The sequence below is a fragment of the Thunnus thynnus genome, chromosome 15 (genome assembly GCF_963924715.1).
Source record: "Thunnus thynnus chromosome 15, fThuThy2.1, whole genome shotgun sequence".
NCBI lineage: Eukaryota > Metazoa > Chordata > Actinopteri > Scombriformes > Scombridae > Thunnus > Thunnus thynnus.
Genome location: NC_089531.1, coordinates 10,515,672 through 10,531,330, shown reverse-complemented (window position 1 = coordinate 10,531,330; position 15,659 = coordinate 10,515,672). Strand labels below are relative to the sequence as shown.

The window sequence follows — 15,659 nt, the reverse complement described above, 5'->3', positions numbered from 1 at the left end:
ATGACAATCAGAAACACAAAATGACAGATAGGCAGAGAGAGAGAGAGAGAGAGGACCAGTAACAGCGTTCTCCTTTCCTTTAAGCCACTCTTTGACTAACAGGGCTGAATTTTTCATCAGCTTCCATTCTCAGGGGGTGGTTGGCTAAAAGCAAGCAATTCCTGTGCCCTCATGCTGTGTATGTGTGTCTGTACATGTATGTAGAAAGAATGGGGGGGGGGGGAAAGCAATAAGAATAACTGCTGAGGCGGCACGTGTGCTACTTATGCATGTCACAAGTGTATTGTAAATATGGATATGTGACTTTTTTGCCTACTGTATACATGTGTCTTCACAGACTCTTTAAGATTCTTGGAAAAGGGCATGCTAATATATTCGCTATTTACTTTGAGTCTCTGCATTTTGTGAGATGTTGGCTATTTCTCAGTCCCAGAGCAGGCTTGGTGAGAAACTAGAAGAATGACAGAGCAAAAGATTTTTTTTTTTTTTTTTTTAAAGAAAAGGACAGTATACCACAAAAAAGCTAAAAAACTGAAACAAACTGAAATACATGGGGAGGTTGTTTTGAGGCAAGGTATTAAAAGTCTTTAGTTTATTATAATAACATAACAAAACAAATATTAATGACACCATTTATACCAAGGCCTTTTATATCAGGACTTCGGTTAATTACTCTTTTAAAAATAATTTTGTGTGAGTTTGTTAAACTCTAAACCACATCAAAATGAGATGGAGATGCCAGAAACAGAGCACTCCTTGTTTAAACGGATGGATGTCAGTGAAGCTGTGACCAGACTAAGTGATTCCTAAGGCTTGAGTATAGAAGTGACTCTTCAGAATAAAGAATTGGACTTGTCGCAACAAGATCACAAGTTGGAAACCTGAGGCAACCTGGACAAATAAAGCTGAGTGACTTAACTAGATCGTCCCTGTCTCTTGGAGGTGAAAATACTCGGCGCATGGCCAACTACTAGCTATCTTTTCTCTCTGGAAGTACTCTCAAGAACTGATGCTGGAAGAAAAGTTAGTCATCTTGGCTCGCTAACTGGTGGTTAGTTTGCTAATTAACCCAAGTCTTGTGTGGTGCAGTCTGAGTCAGACGTCTGAGTGGTGCTGCCACTGTGCGTCATTATCAAAATCCCCCAAAGTCCTAAAAGGACACACATAAACAGAGACGCACATACCTTGGCAGCAGTGTACAAACAATGAAAAACCCATATAAGGAGGTTGAAGGTTGCTGGGAAGCCCAAAGTCACTCTTGGCGCCCGTATTACAGTCTGTGTGCTAAAGACAAATTCTCCAGCACGGAAAACAATTACATTCTACAAACTGGTAACCAATTTGCATTCGCATGTAAATCCACAACAATCCTGGCCAATGAATGGACTTTATTGAGTGCTTTAGTGGCATTTAGTGATTTAGTGGCAGGCTCCTTCAAATGACCTTCCAGCAAAGTCCATTATTTTACCCCCCACCACACCCCCTGCTCCTTCCGAACACACACACACTCAAGACTTCGGAGACGCAGGTAATTCACCATTAACTCAAGCCACTCAATCCCTGAAACACTGCCAAGTTCAATTGTGTGAGTGAGTTAGATGGAGTAAGAGAATGCGAAAGAGAATGAGAGAGAGGGAGGGAGAGACAGATGGAAAGAGCAATTGAGGGAGAGTGACTGAGAGTGAGTGAGAAAAAGGAAGAGAGGGATGAAGGCACTTTATTTTACCACTTCCTGCGCAAGAGCATCCCTTCCCATCTGCCCTAGAGAGAGTATCCCGGTCAACCTCAGCTCCATGCCAGTCGGACCATCTGACCACTCCGGCATTACATCACACATTAACCACCACAGAGCTATACGCACACGGGAGAGGACACGCTTGCAGACATTAATTCATGAACACAAACAAATAATCCCATCTCAAAAGTATAAAAGAAACATGCAGAAAGGTACATTAAACAACTTTACAGAACAAACAGCACAAAATAGCTTTCTTTTGATGTGTTTAAATGCAAATTTAAGTGAAAAAAAATGGTCATTTCAGGCTAAACAGCAAGCACACAAACAGGAACACTACACAACAGAAAATGGGAGAAATTGCCTACATCACTATCAACCTCATAACAACCCTTGGTAACCCCATTAAAATCAATTCATCCATGGAAGGTGTATCTAACACACACACAAGCATGGGACACACACAGAAACAGAGTTGAGACACACTAACCACACACAGCAAATGTATTAAATGCGAGGGCAAACCAATTACAGCACATAAACCAATTCTTGCTAAAACGAACACCACACACAGGCGCCACCGTACACTCAATCCTTCTCAGAGTGCTGTAATAACCATAGCTAGTGTTTAGCTACAGGCTGGACCAAGGGGGGATAGTGAAAAAACCGTGTAATAATTTTCAGAGCTTAAGCTGCAGCAGAAAAGAAAAGCTTTTCAATATTTGATATTAAACATTATTTTTTTTCCTATTATTGCCTGTCATATTTACACTACACGCCTGAAATGAAGTATGTACTTACGGTGTTCATGCATGTATGCACCACAAAGAGTGTGTGTGTGTGTGTGTGTGTGTATGTAGACTTCTGAGATACACCACAACATGTCATAGTCAGTAAGTGTCAGTAATGAACTGATGTCCAAACCAACACACATGAATTACAGGTGAGGTGAGATGCAGGAAAGGCAATTTTGTTTAATGTTATCGTCATTTAAATTAAATTAATAATTAATGTAACTGTCTTCCCATCCTGTCAAAAAAAAAAGACAGAAAGTGAGAAGAAAAGAGAGAGACAGAAAGGAAGAACATGAGAAAAACTAGTGCCAAACCTGCTGAGAATTAACACCCAACTATGCGGCTTTAGCCACTTTGAGCTTATTGTTTTGGCACATTCACTCTATAGCTGAATATAATGGCATTCATCAACCACCATGTATAAAACTGTAAGCAGTATTTGCCAGTAAATATGCTCAGACGAGCCAACACCTCCAGCCAAGCAAAAGGACAGAACAAATGGCAAAGAAAGTGAAAAATTTCACACATGTTTCTAGCTAAAGAGACAGACAGTTATTCTGAGAAGATGGTGAACACTAAATAGACCTTAAAGACGAATGACCATGGGACTTAAAGTACATTCAGAATTTCTTAGCAAATCAGATCAGAGAATGCCCCAGTTAGACAGGGTGCTTTAGGGTGCTGGGGTGCCAGACTGTGGATTAGTCTTCCAGCTGAGGCGCACAATTTTTTCCTCTTTGTTTTTGCTTGTGCACTGGTCTTTTGATGGCTTTTGGTGCCAAAACTTGATTTGCATATTTTCTTAGCAAATAAAACCTCGGACTCACTGTAGTTGTCGTTCTGGGGGCCTGTGGTGCAAAAGGAGCAGGATTCACTTGCTTTACTGAATCTGAATATTGCCCAAGGAAAAAATGTTCTTCTGATAAACCAGTGAGGATGATGACGAATAGAGATGAACAGATTTCAATGAAATCTCACTGCATTAACCGATTGTAGACACAGTAGGCTATAGGAAGGAATGCCTTTAGTGCTCACACTGTTTTGTGTCAAATGACTGAGTAATCAAATGCCATGCTGTCTGATTGCTGGCTGGCTGACAAAGATAAAATGGCAATCGGCATCTTGCTAACTTGATTATTAGTTTAATTGTTTTTTGATTGACTGCTAGCTGCCTGACTAAATGGCTTCCTGGCCAGCTGTCACAGTGGTTGCTTGGTTGCCAGATTACCTGTCTAAATGGCCAGTTGTCCAGCCAGCTGGTTAACGGACAAACTGATTGGCTGGCTGGCTGATTGGCTGGCAGACTAATTGACTTGCAAACAGGAAGGTAACATTTAGAGCTGAGAGGAAGCTGAGAAAACAACAGGAGCACACTCCACCCAACCATCCTGCACTGATGACACTCTGATTGCAATCACAACCAGGCACACAAAGAAACGCATACAAATGCACACGCATGCAGACACATGTTCAGAAATGTACTTAGTCTGTACAATATCATGCAGGACAAGTAGCCACGAGCGCAAACACACAGAGACGACAGGAACAGCGTACAGCATGCAAATACAATACAGACGACGAACCTAACAAGTAGCACACATTGCCTATACGTGGATACAAAAACAGAATGTTTAAGTTTCATTCAGCAATTAAGTAATTTAATCAAAAGAGACCAAGAAAACAGGTTGTTGTTAAAGAAAACAGCAAACCAAAGAAGATATTTCACTTGGGCTTATTGCTTTAAAACTGTTCTGCAGACTACTTTCTGCTTTCTGATACTCAAAAATGTGCAACTTTAATGCAACGGGATGATGAATGGTAGTTCCAAATCTTCAGTAAATTAAAAAGGTAGTTTTTGACCACAGGTAGTGCTAAAGAGCAGTGTTTTTAGGGGTCACTGATTTGTTTGTATGTTGTGTTCACATGCATTTGCAAAAGTTTCATGAGGAAAGAAATGAACAACACATTTTAGGAGGATACACACACAATGCATTTTAGTGAGAACCACTGAATGAAAACACAATTTTTGTTTTTGTTTACAAGAAAACTCCACAGGACCCCTTTAATGTTTCAGTACAATATGCGCATACTCTGTCTGGTTTTCAATCACTCAAAGTTCTCTGCCTCCGCTCTCCATCTTATCCCACACATTTATTTTTCTTTCTTTCGAGCGTGTTTTTGCTTCAGAAAGTTCTGTAACCTGACCTATGAGACTTGTTTCGACATTAAACTATTGCCTAAACAATTCAGGCAAGATGTGGACGGATTTTGAAAAATTTTGTTAGCTGAATCAAATCAACCCAGGTCAGGTTTGTGCCAAAATTTCAGGCCGCTGCAATGCTCCGGTGCCTTCTTCACCACCTCTGCATACTCTTTCCATTTACTTAACATGACTTTTTCACTCTCTGTCTCTCTTTTTCTTCTAAACTGCCCACTTCACCCATATACTCCGTCTATGCTTCATTTCCTCCATCCCTCCATAATTCAGACCCACAGTAAACTGAGCAGAAAAAGTTTAAATCTATTCCCGCCCCACCACTTAGCCTATTACAGCGTCAGCCACCTACATTTTCTGTTCTCCCTTGCGCTTTTGCAATATAAAACTGACATAAACTGAGCAGATCAGGTCCCATGCTGCTATGTTAACCTTCCTTGCCGCTCGCCACATTACATCCTCGGCCACCTACAAAGCTCTCTCACTGCCGCCCTCGCTTTCTGATAAACTGAGAAGAGCAGGTCCCATGCTGGCGTGTTAACCTGCCTCGCCCACTCACCCCATTAAATCCTTTGACATCTACGCTGCTCGCACTCGTACTCTCTCACCCTCAGCCCAGTCACTAACACCCGTTCATTATGGATAGTCTTCTCTGCGGGGGGCTATCACTTCAAAGACACCCTGCTTTCCCTCTTCCGTGTCTGTGTGGAGAGGGTGCAGATGACAGGGTGCGATGAGGTGTACGGGAGGGAGAACTGGGGGTTGGGAGGGGTATAATAAAACTGACTGAACCGGAGCCACGCGATTTATGTATTTATTCATCACCGAGGAAGATGCGTATTAAAAGGTCGGGCAATTTTCCAGGTCACTGACCAAACCCACACGGTGAGGAGGCGAGGGGATGAAGAGGACATGAGAGGAGAGGCGAGAGAGAGAGAGAGTGGCTAAGATGGCAAGCTGGTAAAGGCGATATTGGCAGTTGGACACACATCGGTGCATTCACACCTCACCTGTGTGTATGTGTGTGAGTGTGTAGAGCCAAGTTTGCCTAAGCACCACTGTTTGTTTGTGCGCGGGAGAAAAAGAGAGAGAGCGCATCTGCAGTTTGTGTATGCGTTCGTGTCTGTCTGCACACCGGCTGTGGTTAATGAGTTTGAAAGGTCAAACGCCTCTCAGAAAGATTAATGGGGTTTCCTAGGCACGGGGGTAATGGTTTACGAGGCCTAGCCGGACACATTTCCAACATGACGGTCATTACCACCACTGAGCAGAGACGGAAGGAGGGATCACAAGCAAAGACAAGAACGACACAAAACCGCTGGGCAGAAAACAGTGTGTGTCTATCCATCCGATGTATATATGTGAATCATTATTTTTTTATGTTATGGATTATATGTGTACATCTCCTTCAGCGGTCTGAGCTTTGGATAATGTATGCTGCTGAATATTTTACCTCTTAAAGTGGGCAGATTATGGCTCAAAATAGATTTTTGCTACAATAATCCCCCATTGACTACTAACATAAGTTTGGACAAACATACACATAACAGAACAGAAATATGTAACAGAAAAGACAAGAAAGACACCTCATTAAATAGAACAGTAGGTTAAGGTTTCCGTAAAGTCAGCAAATCCTTAAAAAAAAACAAAAAAACAAGACTAGCTTTATATCATTTGGTTTGAAAAGTCTGCTGCAGGCTGCTGTCTGATTATGGCATGACATTTGTTGTGCTGTGGTGCATTCATGTACTGTGGGAGTCTCCAAATGGCAAGACATGATGGTCAGCCCTTTTTTTTTGGTTTGAAGCTACCAGGTTCACATCTTCCTATAGACAACATCCCTTGGTTTGGTTATGAATCATTTACCCAGCTGGATTTTCTGACGATACTGCTTGTTGATGAAATGCTGTTCAACAGCTTGACATTCAGATGCACAGAACTTTGTGTGTGCATGAATTCACCACACAGATGCAGAGCTGCCTGTGTTCAAGAGTCTGAGTATGTGAACAAGTGCTGCAGCTTGACTCAGCTCAGGCCTGCTTACCACAGATGCAATTGCCGTAGATATCATACGGCTGCCTTTGGAGAAAGATTCAATATTTTTAAGATTAGTGTGTAGCAGGTGAATACAAATGTGTACATGTGAGGGGCCATTTTTTGCAATCTGAATGCACAAATGTTACATAACACCACTTTGGAAAATGCTTTAGCAGAATGTGTGATAAAAATTAAACTTTCATTAACAGTTCCTATATTAGACGGGGCTGGAGATGGTAGATGTGAAATGCAAGAGTGATTGGAGAAGCATGATGTAGCATTTAATCATGTGCGAAGAAGAAAGTGCAGACAGATGTACATACATCAGCAGGTTTGATGTAAGGTGTTTTCTCCACCTCTTGCTCACTCGTTCACTCACACTCACACTCACATACACACAAAGAAAGCAACTAACATGTGTCATCAGTTCAGACATGGCAGAGGAGGACCAGCGGACACGAAAAGCACATTAAGAGGCCGCCTTCACATGCCGGCCAGCCTCAGCCGGAGCCAACGAGGCAGACACTGACACAACAGAGCAAAGATGAAGAGGGCAGGCTCATGGGAGAGGGAAGATTGGAGTATGGCGGCGAAGGTGTGAAGGTATATGGTGTCTCCAAGTATGCCACGTGTGTTCGTATGTGTTAGAAAGTAAGAGAGCAAGACTAATGGGAGCATGTGCATGAATCCATGAATCCATGTCTTGTCTTTAAAACATGCACAGTGTGTATAGCCAGTTTGGTTCAGGCACAAAAGGATTGCGCCTCATGTTTTAACAAAATGAGAGCCCACTGTTGTCAGCTCACATAACTGTTACATAACTGTATCTGGGCCACTGGACAACATTGCCTCAGCTGCAGCCAATCCAAAGGCACAAAGCAATGTTGGATGACCTTGTGCACCACACAGCATGTAACTAAGACTGATGTAAACACAATGAAAAGGGTGAAAAGGGCGCAGTAGTTGTTTTTTTTGTGCACTGATCTCAGAATTCATCCGTAATATTGTTCATCATTTTGCACAAATTCTTGATTCAACATATTGTCTCAACAAAGACACAGTTTACACAGTCTGTTATCCTTTATAGAGGATGTGTGCGCACAAGTGTGTGTGTGTGTGTGTGTACATCTTTGTGTACATTTCAGGACCTCCGTCACCCTCCATGACAGTATGATGGCGCTGCCTAAACCAGGCTCAATTGAGGCTGATGGTCTCTAAGCCAACATCTGAAAGGAAGGGCAACACATTTAACCTCTGGTTGAACACTGCCTTTACACACACGCACACACACCTATCCTAACATTTTCTTCACAAAAGCCTTAACGTTGTCCCTGATTCAAAAGAAACTGATGTGACGCAGTGTGCTTGGTCAAAATGATGTAACTGGAAGCAAACTTGAGTTCACTTTAGAGGTCATTCAGCACCTGGCATTTGCAATAACAGATCCAGGATAAGTCAAACAAAGAAATTAGAAAAAGTGGCAGAGTCAAGTGGGATCTGGTGAGCCAAATTTACCTACAGTGTCACAAAGGTGCTACTAAAGTTTTCAGGTATATTTATAAGATTTCAAGTGTACTTAGCATACATTTCCTTTAAGTCTAACTACAGATGGCATGAGCAAAGTCTTATAAGCTTGAAGTCCCGCTTGCCTTGATAAATCTGTTTTTCCATGCTAAAGCCTAAATGAGTGGGTGATTTTGTTTTCACTACTGAAAAAACAAGGAAATTAAAAGAAATGCGGGGAGTGTGAGGGTGGCAGACTGGCTCTGCTACGCCAAGTTGTCAGTTCAATTCCCAAAATGCCCACCCACATCAAACCTTGCATTAATGCAGTTAGTGTTTACTCTCAATGCAAAACACCCAGTGTGGAAATTTCTGCCAAGAGCACCGCTACAGCCCGGCACAAACACACACCAATGACATTTATCAACTTTAGACACCTCAGGACTGAAAAGCCTGCCAACAAAAACTCCTCTAATCCATTAGTATCCCAACAAAAGCAGCAAAGATGAATAATGTGTTTGAGGCATCCGTATAAAAATCAGGCAGATATATGTCTTAACTCTCACATGCTGTGGGTGGTGGGAGACATTTTTAATTTTTTTATTTATTTCAGTAAAATTTATTACTATTTTGCATATAACCTTTGAAGAACCTTTAGAGAACAGGCTCTTGAGGGGTTTACATAAGGCTCTGGCGTTAAAGCACACGTGCATTTGCTAAAGCAGCTCTGGTTGATGTTTCATTGTGGGTTTTAAGTCTTCTTTCCTCTACTCTTCACATATGCAATGTGAGATGATCCTGTTTGCTCTCCATCTTGTATGAGTAAACATATTTATGACTTTCAGCTTCCCAAAGCTGTTCCTCACTGTATATATATGTGTGAGTTTATACTGTCCTGCAAGTTGACCCGTATGTACATCCCTATGTGGTTTGCCATGATGGCCATGCCAGGAGGCTACTTTCTTTATTCACTGTCAGTCAGAATCAGGGACAAGCATTTTAAATGATTCATGTTAAAGGTAACCTATCATGCACATTTCAAGGTCTATATTTTTATTCTGGGGTTCTACTGAAGTATCTTTGCATGACTGGCAGTTCGAAACTCCTTATTTATCTTATCCTGGTCCTTTATGGAGCCTATTAGCCCTTTTCCATACACTGGTGCTGGCTTGGCTTGACTCGGTTTGAGTCGGGCTTGGGCATGACTCGGCGCAACTCAGCGCATTTAAACTGATAATGGAAGTGCAAATCAACGCAGCATGGTTTGACTGGGTGTGACCAAAATACCAATGGAAAAAGGCCAGTTCAGCCTCCGTCTGAAACAGGTCTTTTTAACTCTTCTTTAAGGCCCGCCTCTCGATGAGCCCACTCTGACCAGTCCACCACCACTCTGGCCAGCTTCCAGAGGCTATGTAAACAAAAAAGTCTCAAATACATCCAAACTTTTTTGAGCCGGAATCCAATCCGAAATATGCGAGTGGACAACGCAAACAACCTTAGCGAACAAGGACTACAGAACAGATGGCCGTTCGTGCAGTAAGTAGAGGAAACTTTGCAAACAAAGCGTTCAGAGCAGGCTGAAGCCCTGGCTTTTCACTTGCAGGGAGTATTTTTACATATGTTCACCAAGGTTTGGCACTTTGACCATGTTTAATATAGACATCACAAAAAGCATGATATGTCCCCTTTAGGATCATAATTTAGAAAGCCATAGGAGGATCCAATATGTACATCCCATGTTTTTGTTTCCCCAAATCTCTACAACAGAGTGCAAGTTTGAATTTTCCTTTAACTCTTCCTTAAGCTGCACATTGTAAGGATGCTTCTCAGTAGGCTTGAATAATGCATAAAGACAGCAGTCTAAAAATTAAAAGGCAAAAGAATAAAAAGTAGAAAATTTCTTCCACATTCTTAGATGGAAATATAGATGCAAGTGAATGTAAGCAAGTGTCGCACTCACATACACACAGACGGCAACTGAAGGAGATGTTTCAGCATACATTCATCAATGAAATGAGAATCCAAATGCGCAGTCCATCCGCAGTTCCTTCATCTATCACAAGCAGCTACACAGGGCCCCTTCCTTACTGTCCAATATGGCTGAAACACCTGCTAAACCCCCCCCTCCCCAGCTTTCCTCCCACATGTGCACAAACACACACACACACACACACAAAGACTACTCTTTCCCCCTCCCCTCCATCATTCCTATACACTTGCACACACTCCCATCTCTTTTTTCCGATGGCTCATTCTTGCCGATCCAAGCAGAATAGCCCTGATGCTGTAGTAGTGTTCTTACCCTGAACAAAGGAAATCAGATGACCCTATTGGGATCCAATAGACACGCATACTCTCTCTTAGACACACAATTCATCAGTCTATCAGTCTCAGTCAATGTGTTCCAGTGAGTGGGAGGTAAATAAGGATCTGGCTGAGCTGCTGCATTGACTTGTTATAGGAACCCTTGGTCTGTTTGATTACATGTAACATACAAGAGCTGTGAAACAAAGAAGTGGTGGCAGCTTACAATTCCCTCATCACTTCCTCCCTCCCCCTCGCCTTTATTCCCCTCCAATTTTCTTTCTGTCACTCCCTCATCCATGTTCCTCGTTTCGCTCCAACTCAGCGTCCCTCTTCCCTCGCTCTTCGACCTGACACACCTCTCCTCCCATTATTTCTGTTTGTAATGCATCATTTTTTGGATGAGTGTCCTCATCCTCCGCCTCCCTCCCTCCACACCTGTAACCCTTCCTTCCTCCCGTCCCTGAGGCATCGACAAGAAAATGTCGCGGCACTACGCCTGTCATCTTCACAAATCGCTCTGACCTTTCATACTCACGGAGGTCACAGTCATCTGATACAAGACAGACACACACTCACACACACACACACACAAACAGAGGTCCAAGGCTGTCCTTGCCAGCCAAAGACGGACCAGTGCATTGGGCCCGGCAGTGGCAGCAGAGCAGAAATGACCCTGCATCAATCACAGACAATTAGTCCCAATTGATGCCTGGGAGGATGGTGTGCTATACTCCTCTTCCAGTCTGGCAACTGCTAGTAAACCCAATATTAATCAATCACAGCACTTATAAGTACTAATTATAAGATTCACTAATAGTATATCATATAAATAGAGTTTAATAATGGCTAGTCACTTTAATTAACTTCAAGTCAACAGTAAAGACAATCAAATCAAATCTAAATAGAACAGATGTTCCAAATAAATGGGATGTCATTGGAGTTATAGTAATAATAATAACAGTTGAGTAGGCAGTGGCCCTGCTATGATGAGCCTTTAATTTAAAGTCTGCCTCTGCCTTAAAGGGACACTCCAGGAATTTAGTACTACACTTCCACAAAGTTGGGAGGCTTGCAAGAGACAAATTTTAAAACAGAAAGGTCAAAGTCGATGCAGCAGATCCTGAGATATTCTGACTTTTGGGTCCAAAAATGTTAACTGTAGCTCTTAAGGTGTATTCAGACCAAACACAAAGTGAAATTTAAGTAAATAAAAAGACACAAACGGAAGGAAATTACTATAAGCAGTGCAAACTTAGGCAAAGATGCAACTGCAAAAGTGTTTCAGCTTTCGCTTGTGATACATTGCCATCTTAAGTATGTATAAATAATGTGACTTAATCCCAAACTATCAAACTATCCCTGTCGCAGCATCCCAAAGCATCATATTGGAAAATATCACCTGTGAATTTGAAATGACACATGACATGAGGGGCTCGGGCAGCACACCAGCATAATAAGGCAGCAGGTAAACAATAGACTTCATGCTTGAAAGAACATAGTGCAGTCAAGTCACCCGGGTCATTCTGACACGGCGAGGCATCGAACAAAAGTATGGCTGCACAAACAGGATAGACCCACAGGTTACGCTGCAGTTTTCTGAGACTCTTTTACTCACGCTCTCAATCACTCCGATCCTCTCACTCACTCTGCTTCTATTGTTCTCTACCTGGCTTGTGCCCTCTCTCGCTCTCTCTCGGCTTGCTGCAGAATGGATGAATGCAGAGGGAGGGAAGGAGGGAGAGCGAGACGGAGAAGAGGGGAAGTAAATGAGATCCCGATGAGATGCCAAGGTGTGTTAGCGGTGAGGCGCGGGGAATGAGAAAAGCGGCCTGAAGGGAGGGGAGTGGCTAAATTCACTGTGTGTAAGGCGCTGGTGTGGGATGGTGGACACCCGGCTCTGCCTGTGAGGAGCCCCCGGTCATATTAGTGTTTGCTAAGTCAGCTCGAGATGCGAGAGAGAGAGCATGTTCAGGAAGGGAGGAGAGGGAGAGAAAGGAGGGGGTATAGAGGAGAGGAAGAAGAAGAAGAGGATGACATATGAGAGGACAGAAGGGAAGAACAAAGGAAAACAGGAGGCAGACAAGAGTAGAGCCCAAAAGTAAGGAAGAACTAACAACATGGAGCCTCACATAGAAGCAACACAGGAAAATGCTGTTGGCACATGAGAGGAAATGAAATAAGCATGTAAAACTATGAATAAGAGGTTCTAAAATGATTTAAATATGCTCAAGGACAGATTAGAAAAGAGAAAATTCATGAATGATGATCAAAGATCCACATAAATACTGTAACGTAATAAAGGGCTTTAACAAAATCCCTATACAGGGAAGACTTCTGCTTTATATACACACATTTCCTCTGTTGAAATGCAGCGCTAATGGCAGAGTTTCTCCCTCTAATAGAACACAGTAGACAGGTAGGTAAATTACTTAATTTAATATGGATATAATGGCAATTATAAGTAAAAAAAAAAAAAAAAAAAGAAAAAATTCTCTCCAGTGTTTTTTCTATCTCCCAAATCCTTATGAACAGCAAGAGGAATTGCTGCCAATACCAGCCTTCAGGAGCACATTGCTTTCACAGCAATTAATCGCTGTCACAACATCAATTAAACAAAAGCTAGCATCCAAATCCGGCTATCCAGCATTCCAGGGAATCAAATCAATCTGGCAATGAGTCTGCGAGTGTGGCATCCAATGCTGGAGAGGAAGCGTGTGTGTGTGTGTGTGTGAATGCAAGACAGTACAAATGTGTGTGTGTCTAAGTGTTCATGTGTATCTACATGTCCGTGCACAAAAGGGCCCTTCAGTACCAGAAATTGTCACACCACGCATGTGTGCACTAATGCGTATGTTTCATGAGAAGGCTTGCATGCAAGTGCAACATGTACATGTCAAGTGAGTGGGTGCATTTGACCCTGAGTTGCGTGTGTGCCAGTTGTGCATTAATGTGTGTCAATGATGTATGGCTGTGATGTGTGTAAAGTGTGTCAAATGTACTTTTCTGGAGCATATATAGGTTACTGTATACATATAAGTATACATATATATACATATAAGTGAGGCTGAGATTGATAAAGGAGTGTGTTTGTATGCACATGCGCGTGTGTGTGTAGCCAAAATCCACTCAGCTATGCCTTGCCAGTAAAGACCCTCTTTAGAAAGAGCCTGGGGGTCTGAAGCCATGATGTTCTTTTCCACTTCGCAATCTCAGAACTGATTAGGGTCACTTCCCTGGCTTCACCTAAGCCAGCCGGTCAGAAACACACACATTCAATCAGCATCCTGTTTTAACTGATACAACTTACAGAAAACTATAGGTTTACGATATCGCGGCTAACTTGTGGGTACAGAAAGTATTTATCTCTGGCAATCAGCCAGGCTGCCGGTAAATTGCTGGACCACAGCAGTACCTTCCTAGCTCCCTCACACACTTCAGTGCAGATGCACAAGGGCAATTAACAGAGCCAGCTATCCGAATCCCAATCCCACATCAGTATTAAATCTTGATAAAACACTCAGTGAATTGTACATTGTTTCCCCTGCATTCCAGTTTTGACCCTCTGTTTAATGCTGATGGAAAGACAAAGAGAGGAACTGACACTATTGTTGCCCTACTGTTGAAAACTATTTTTAAAAACTGATGGTGGAAATACTGATCAGAGAATAACTGAGGCTAAAAAAAACGGAGGAGAGCTGCATGCAGCGGGATAAGCAGTAAGGCATCAGTCTATAATGAGTCCTGTCGTCCGTGCCACAGCATCAGTGACTGTTGGAGTATGAAAAGACAAAGAAACCAGTTGCACAAAGATGCCGTGACAAAAGCCCACAGCACAATTCATATCTTTGTGACAATAGACTGGGGATTTTCTTTTGCCAAAACAAAACTGACTTTTTTCCTTCTGAACAAATCAGAAACCGGATGCTGAAGCAGTCTGTATCTCCTCCTGTATGATATTAGAAATGTTAGAAATGTAAGAGTTCAGTTTATGTCTTTGGGACAAAATCAGTTATTTAGCTCACAATCTACAAGGCTGCTAATAATATTATTTTTGGCTTTTAATAAGCTCTTGTACCAAAGTGTCATGTTCATCTTTTTTGAAATTACAACCAACTGAGTGACTTAACACCTCACAAACTCATATTTTTTCGCATTTTGATGTTATTCGTTGAAAACGCTTCGAGTTCACAGAGCACAAATGCGTAAATCTGTCATAGTCAAGCTTCTTGAAACGAGTCTCTCCGTTATGAGGCAAAAAGACCTTTCTTTTTAATGTGCAGTTTGTGCAAATTAATATTTTAGGTTCGTTTTAACTCCACTAAGATGCCCCCACACTAATTGGATGCACCTGCTTCCCATCACAGGACAAGCGCAAATGCCAAACTATCTCCGCCGCGGACATGCGACTGTCGGTCAACACTGCCTGCTGCTGCGGCGACCAGTTTGGAAACAACGGAGCCAAAACAAACATTTTCCACATACCTTCCTCGCCTTGACAGTCTTCCACGAGGTTCAGCAATAATATCCAAAGCACCGAAATCAGCGTTTTACGGAGATCCATGTTTGTCTGGCCAGTTCCGCGGGGCTCTTGTCATCTCTCTCCAGCCTGCGCGCAACGCACCGCAGCCGAGACGCACTCAGTGTTTGAATGGAGCAGATGCCGTCTGGGCAAGTAGTGCAGTAGTCAGAGAGCCACACGGCCTATTTGATATCTCGGGGGAGGGTTTTGTCGAGGAGATTGACACCGAGCGGGCGCAATGAAGTGGGTTGTGGAGTCGAGGGTACAGGAAGGTCGACCTATCGAGGAACTGCAACCTGAAATCTCCGCGCCAGGTGTTTCCACAACAGTTGAGTCAACCGCGCAGTATTGCTTCTTTCCAGACGTTGAGATGGCCATGGATTTGGTGAGAGTCTTGTATGTGTTTAATGATCACATACAGGTTTTTGGTTTTAGGGGTCCTAAAGGGGGGGGTTGCAGATGGTCTTCAATTTAGTGTTATCATTTCAATTAGGTGGTTACAGACTGTGATTTAAATGTTACAAAAGGGTCACTTCACCCTGCTATCTC

At 42.6% G+C, this 15,659-nt stretch overlaps 1 protein-coding gene across 2 annotated transcripts in view; it reads right to left on the bottom strand.

The window, feature by feature from the left end:
- Nucleotides 1-15,425, bottom strand: part of LOC137198656 (ephrin type-A receptor 7-like) — a 153,895-nt gene extending 138,470 nt beyond the window's left edge. Inside the window, exon 1 of one of the 2 annotated variants that reach the window (XM_067612528.1) lies at nucleotides 15,074-15,425. In XM_067612528.1, coding sequence (XP_067468629.1) covers nucleotides 15,074-15,152 — 79 coding nt within the window. In that variant the 5' untranslated portion in view covers nucleotides 15,153-15,425. The remainder of the gene's footprint in view (nucleotides 1-15,073) is intronic. The other variant, XM_067612527.1, reaches the window with a different exon arrangement.
- Nucleotides 15,426-15,659: the final 234 nt, after the last annotated feature.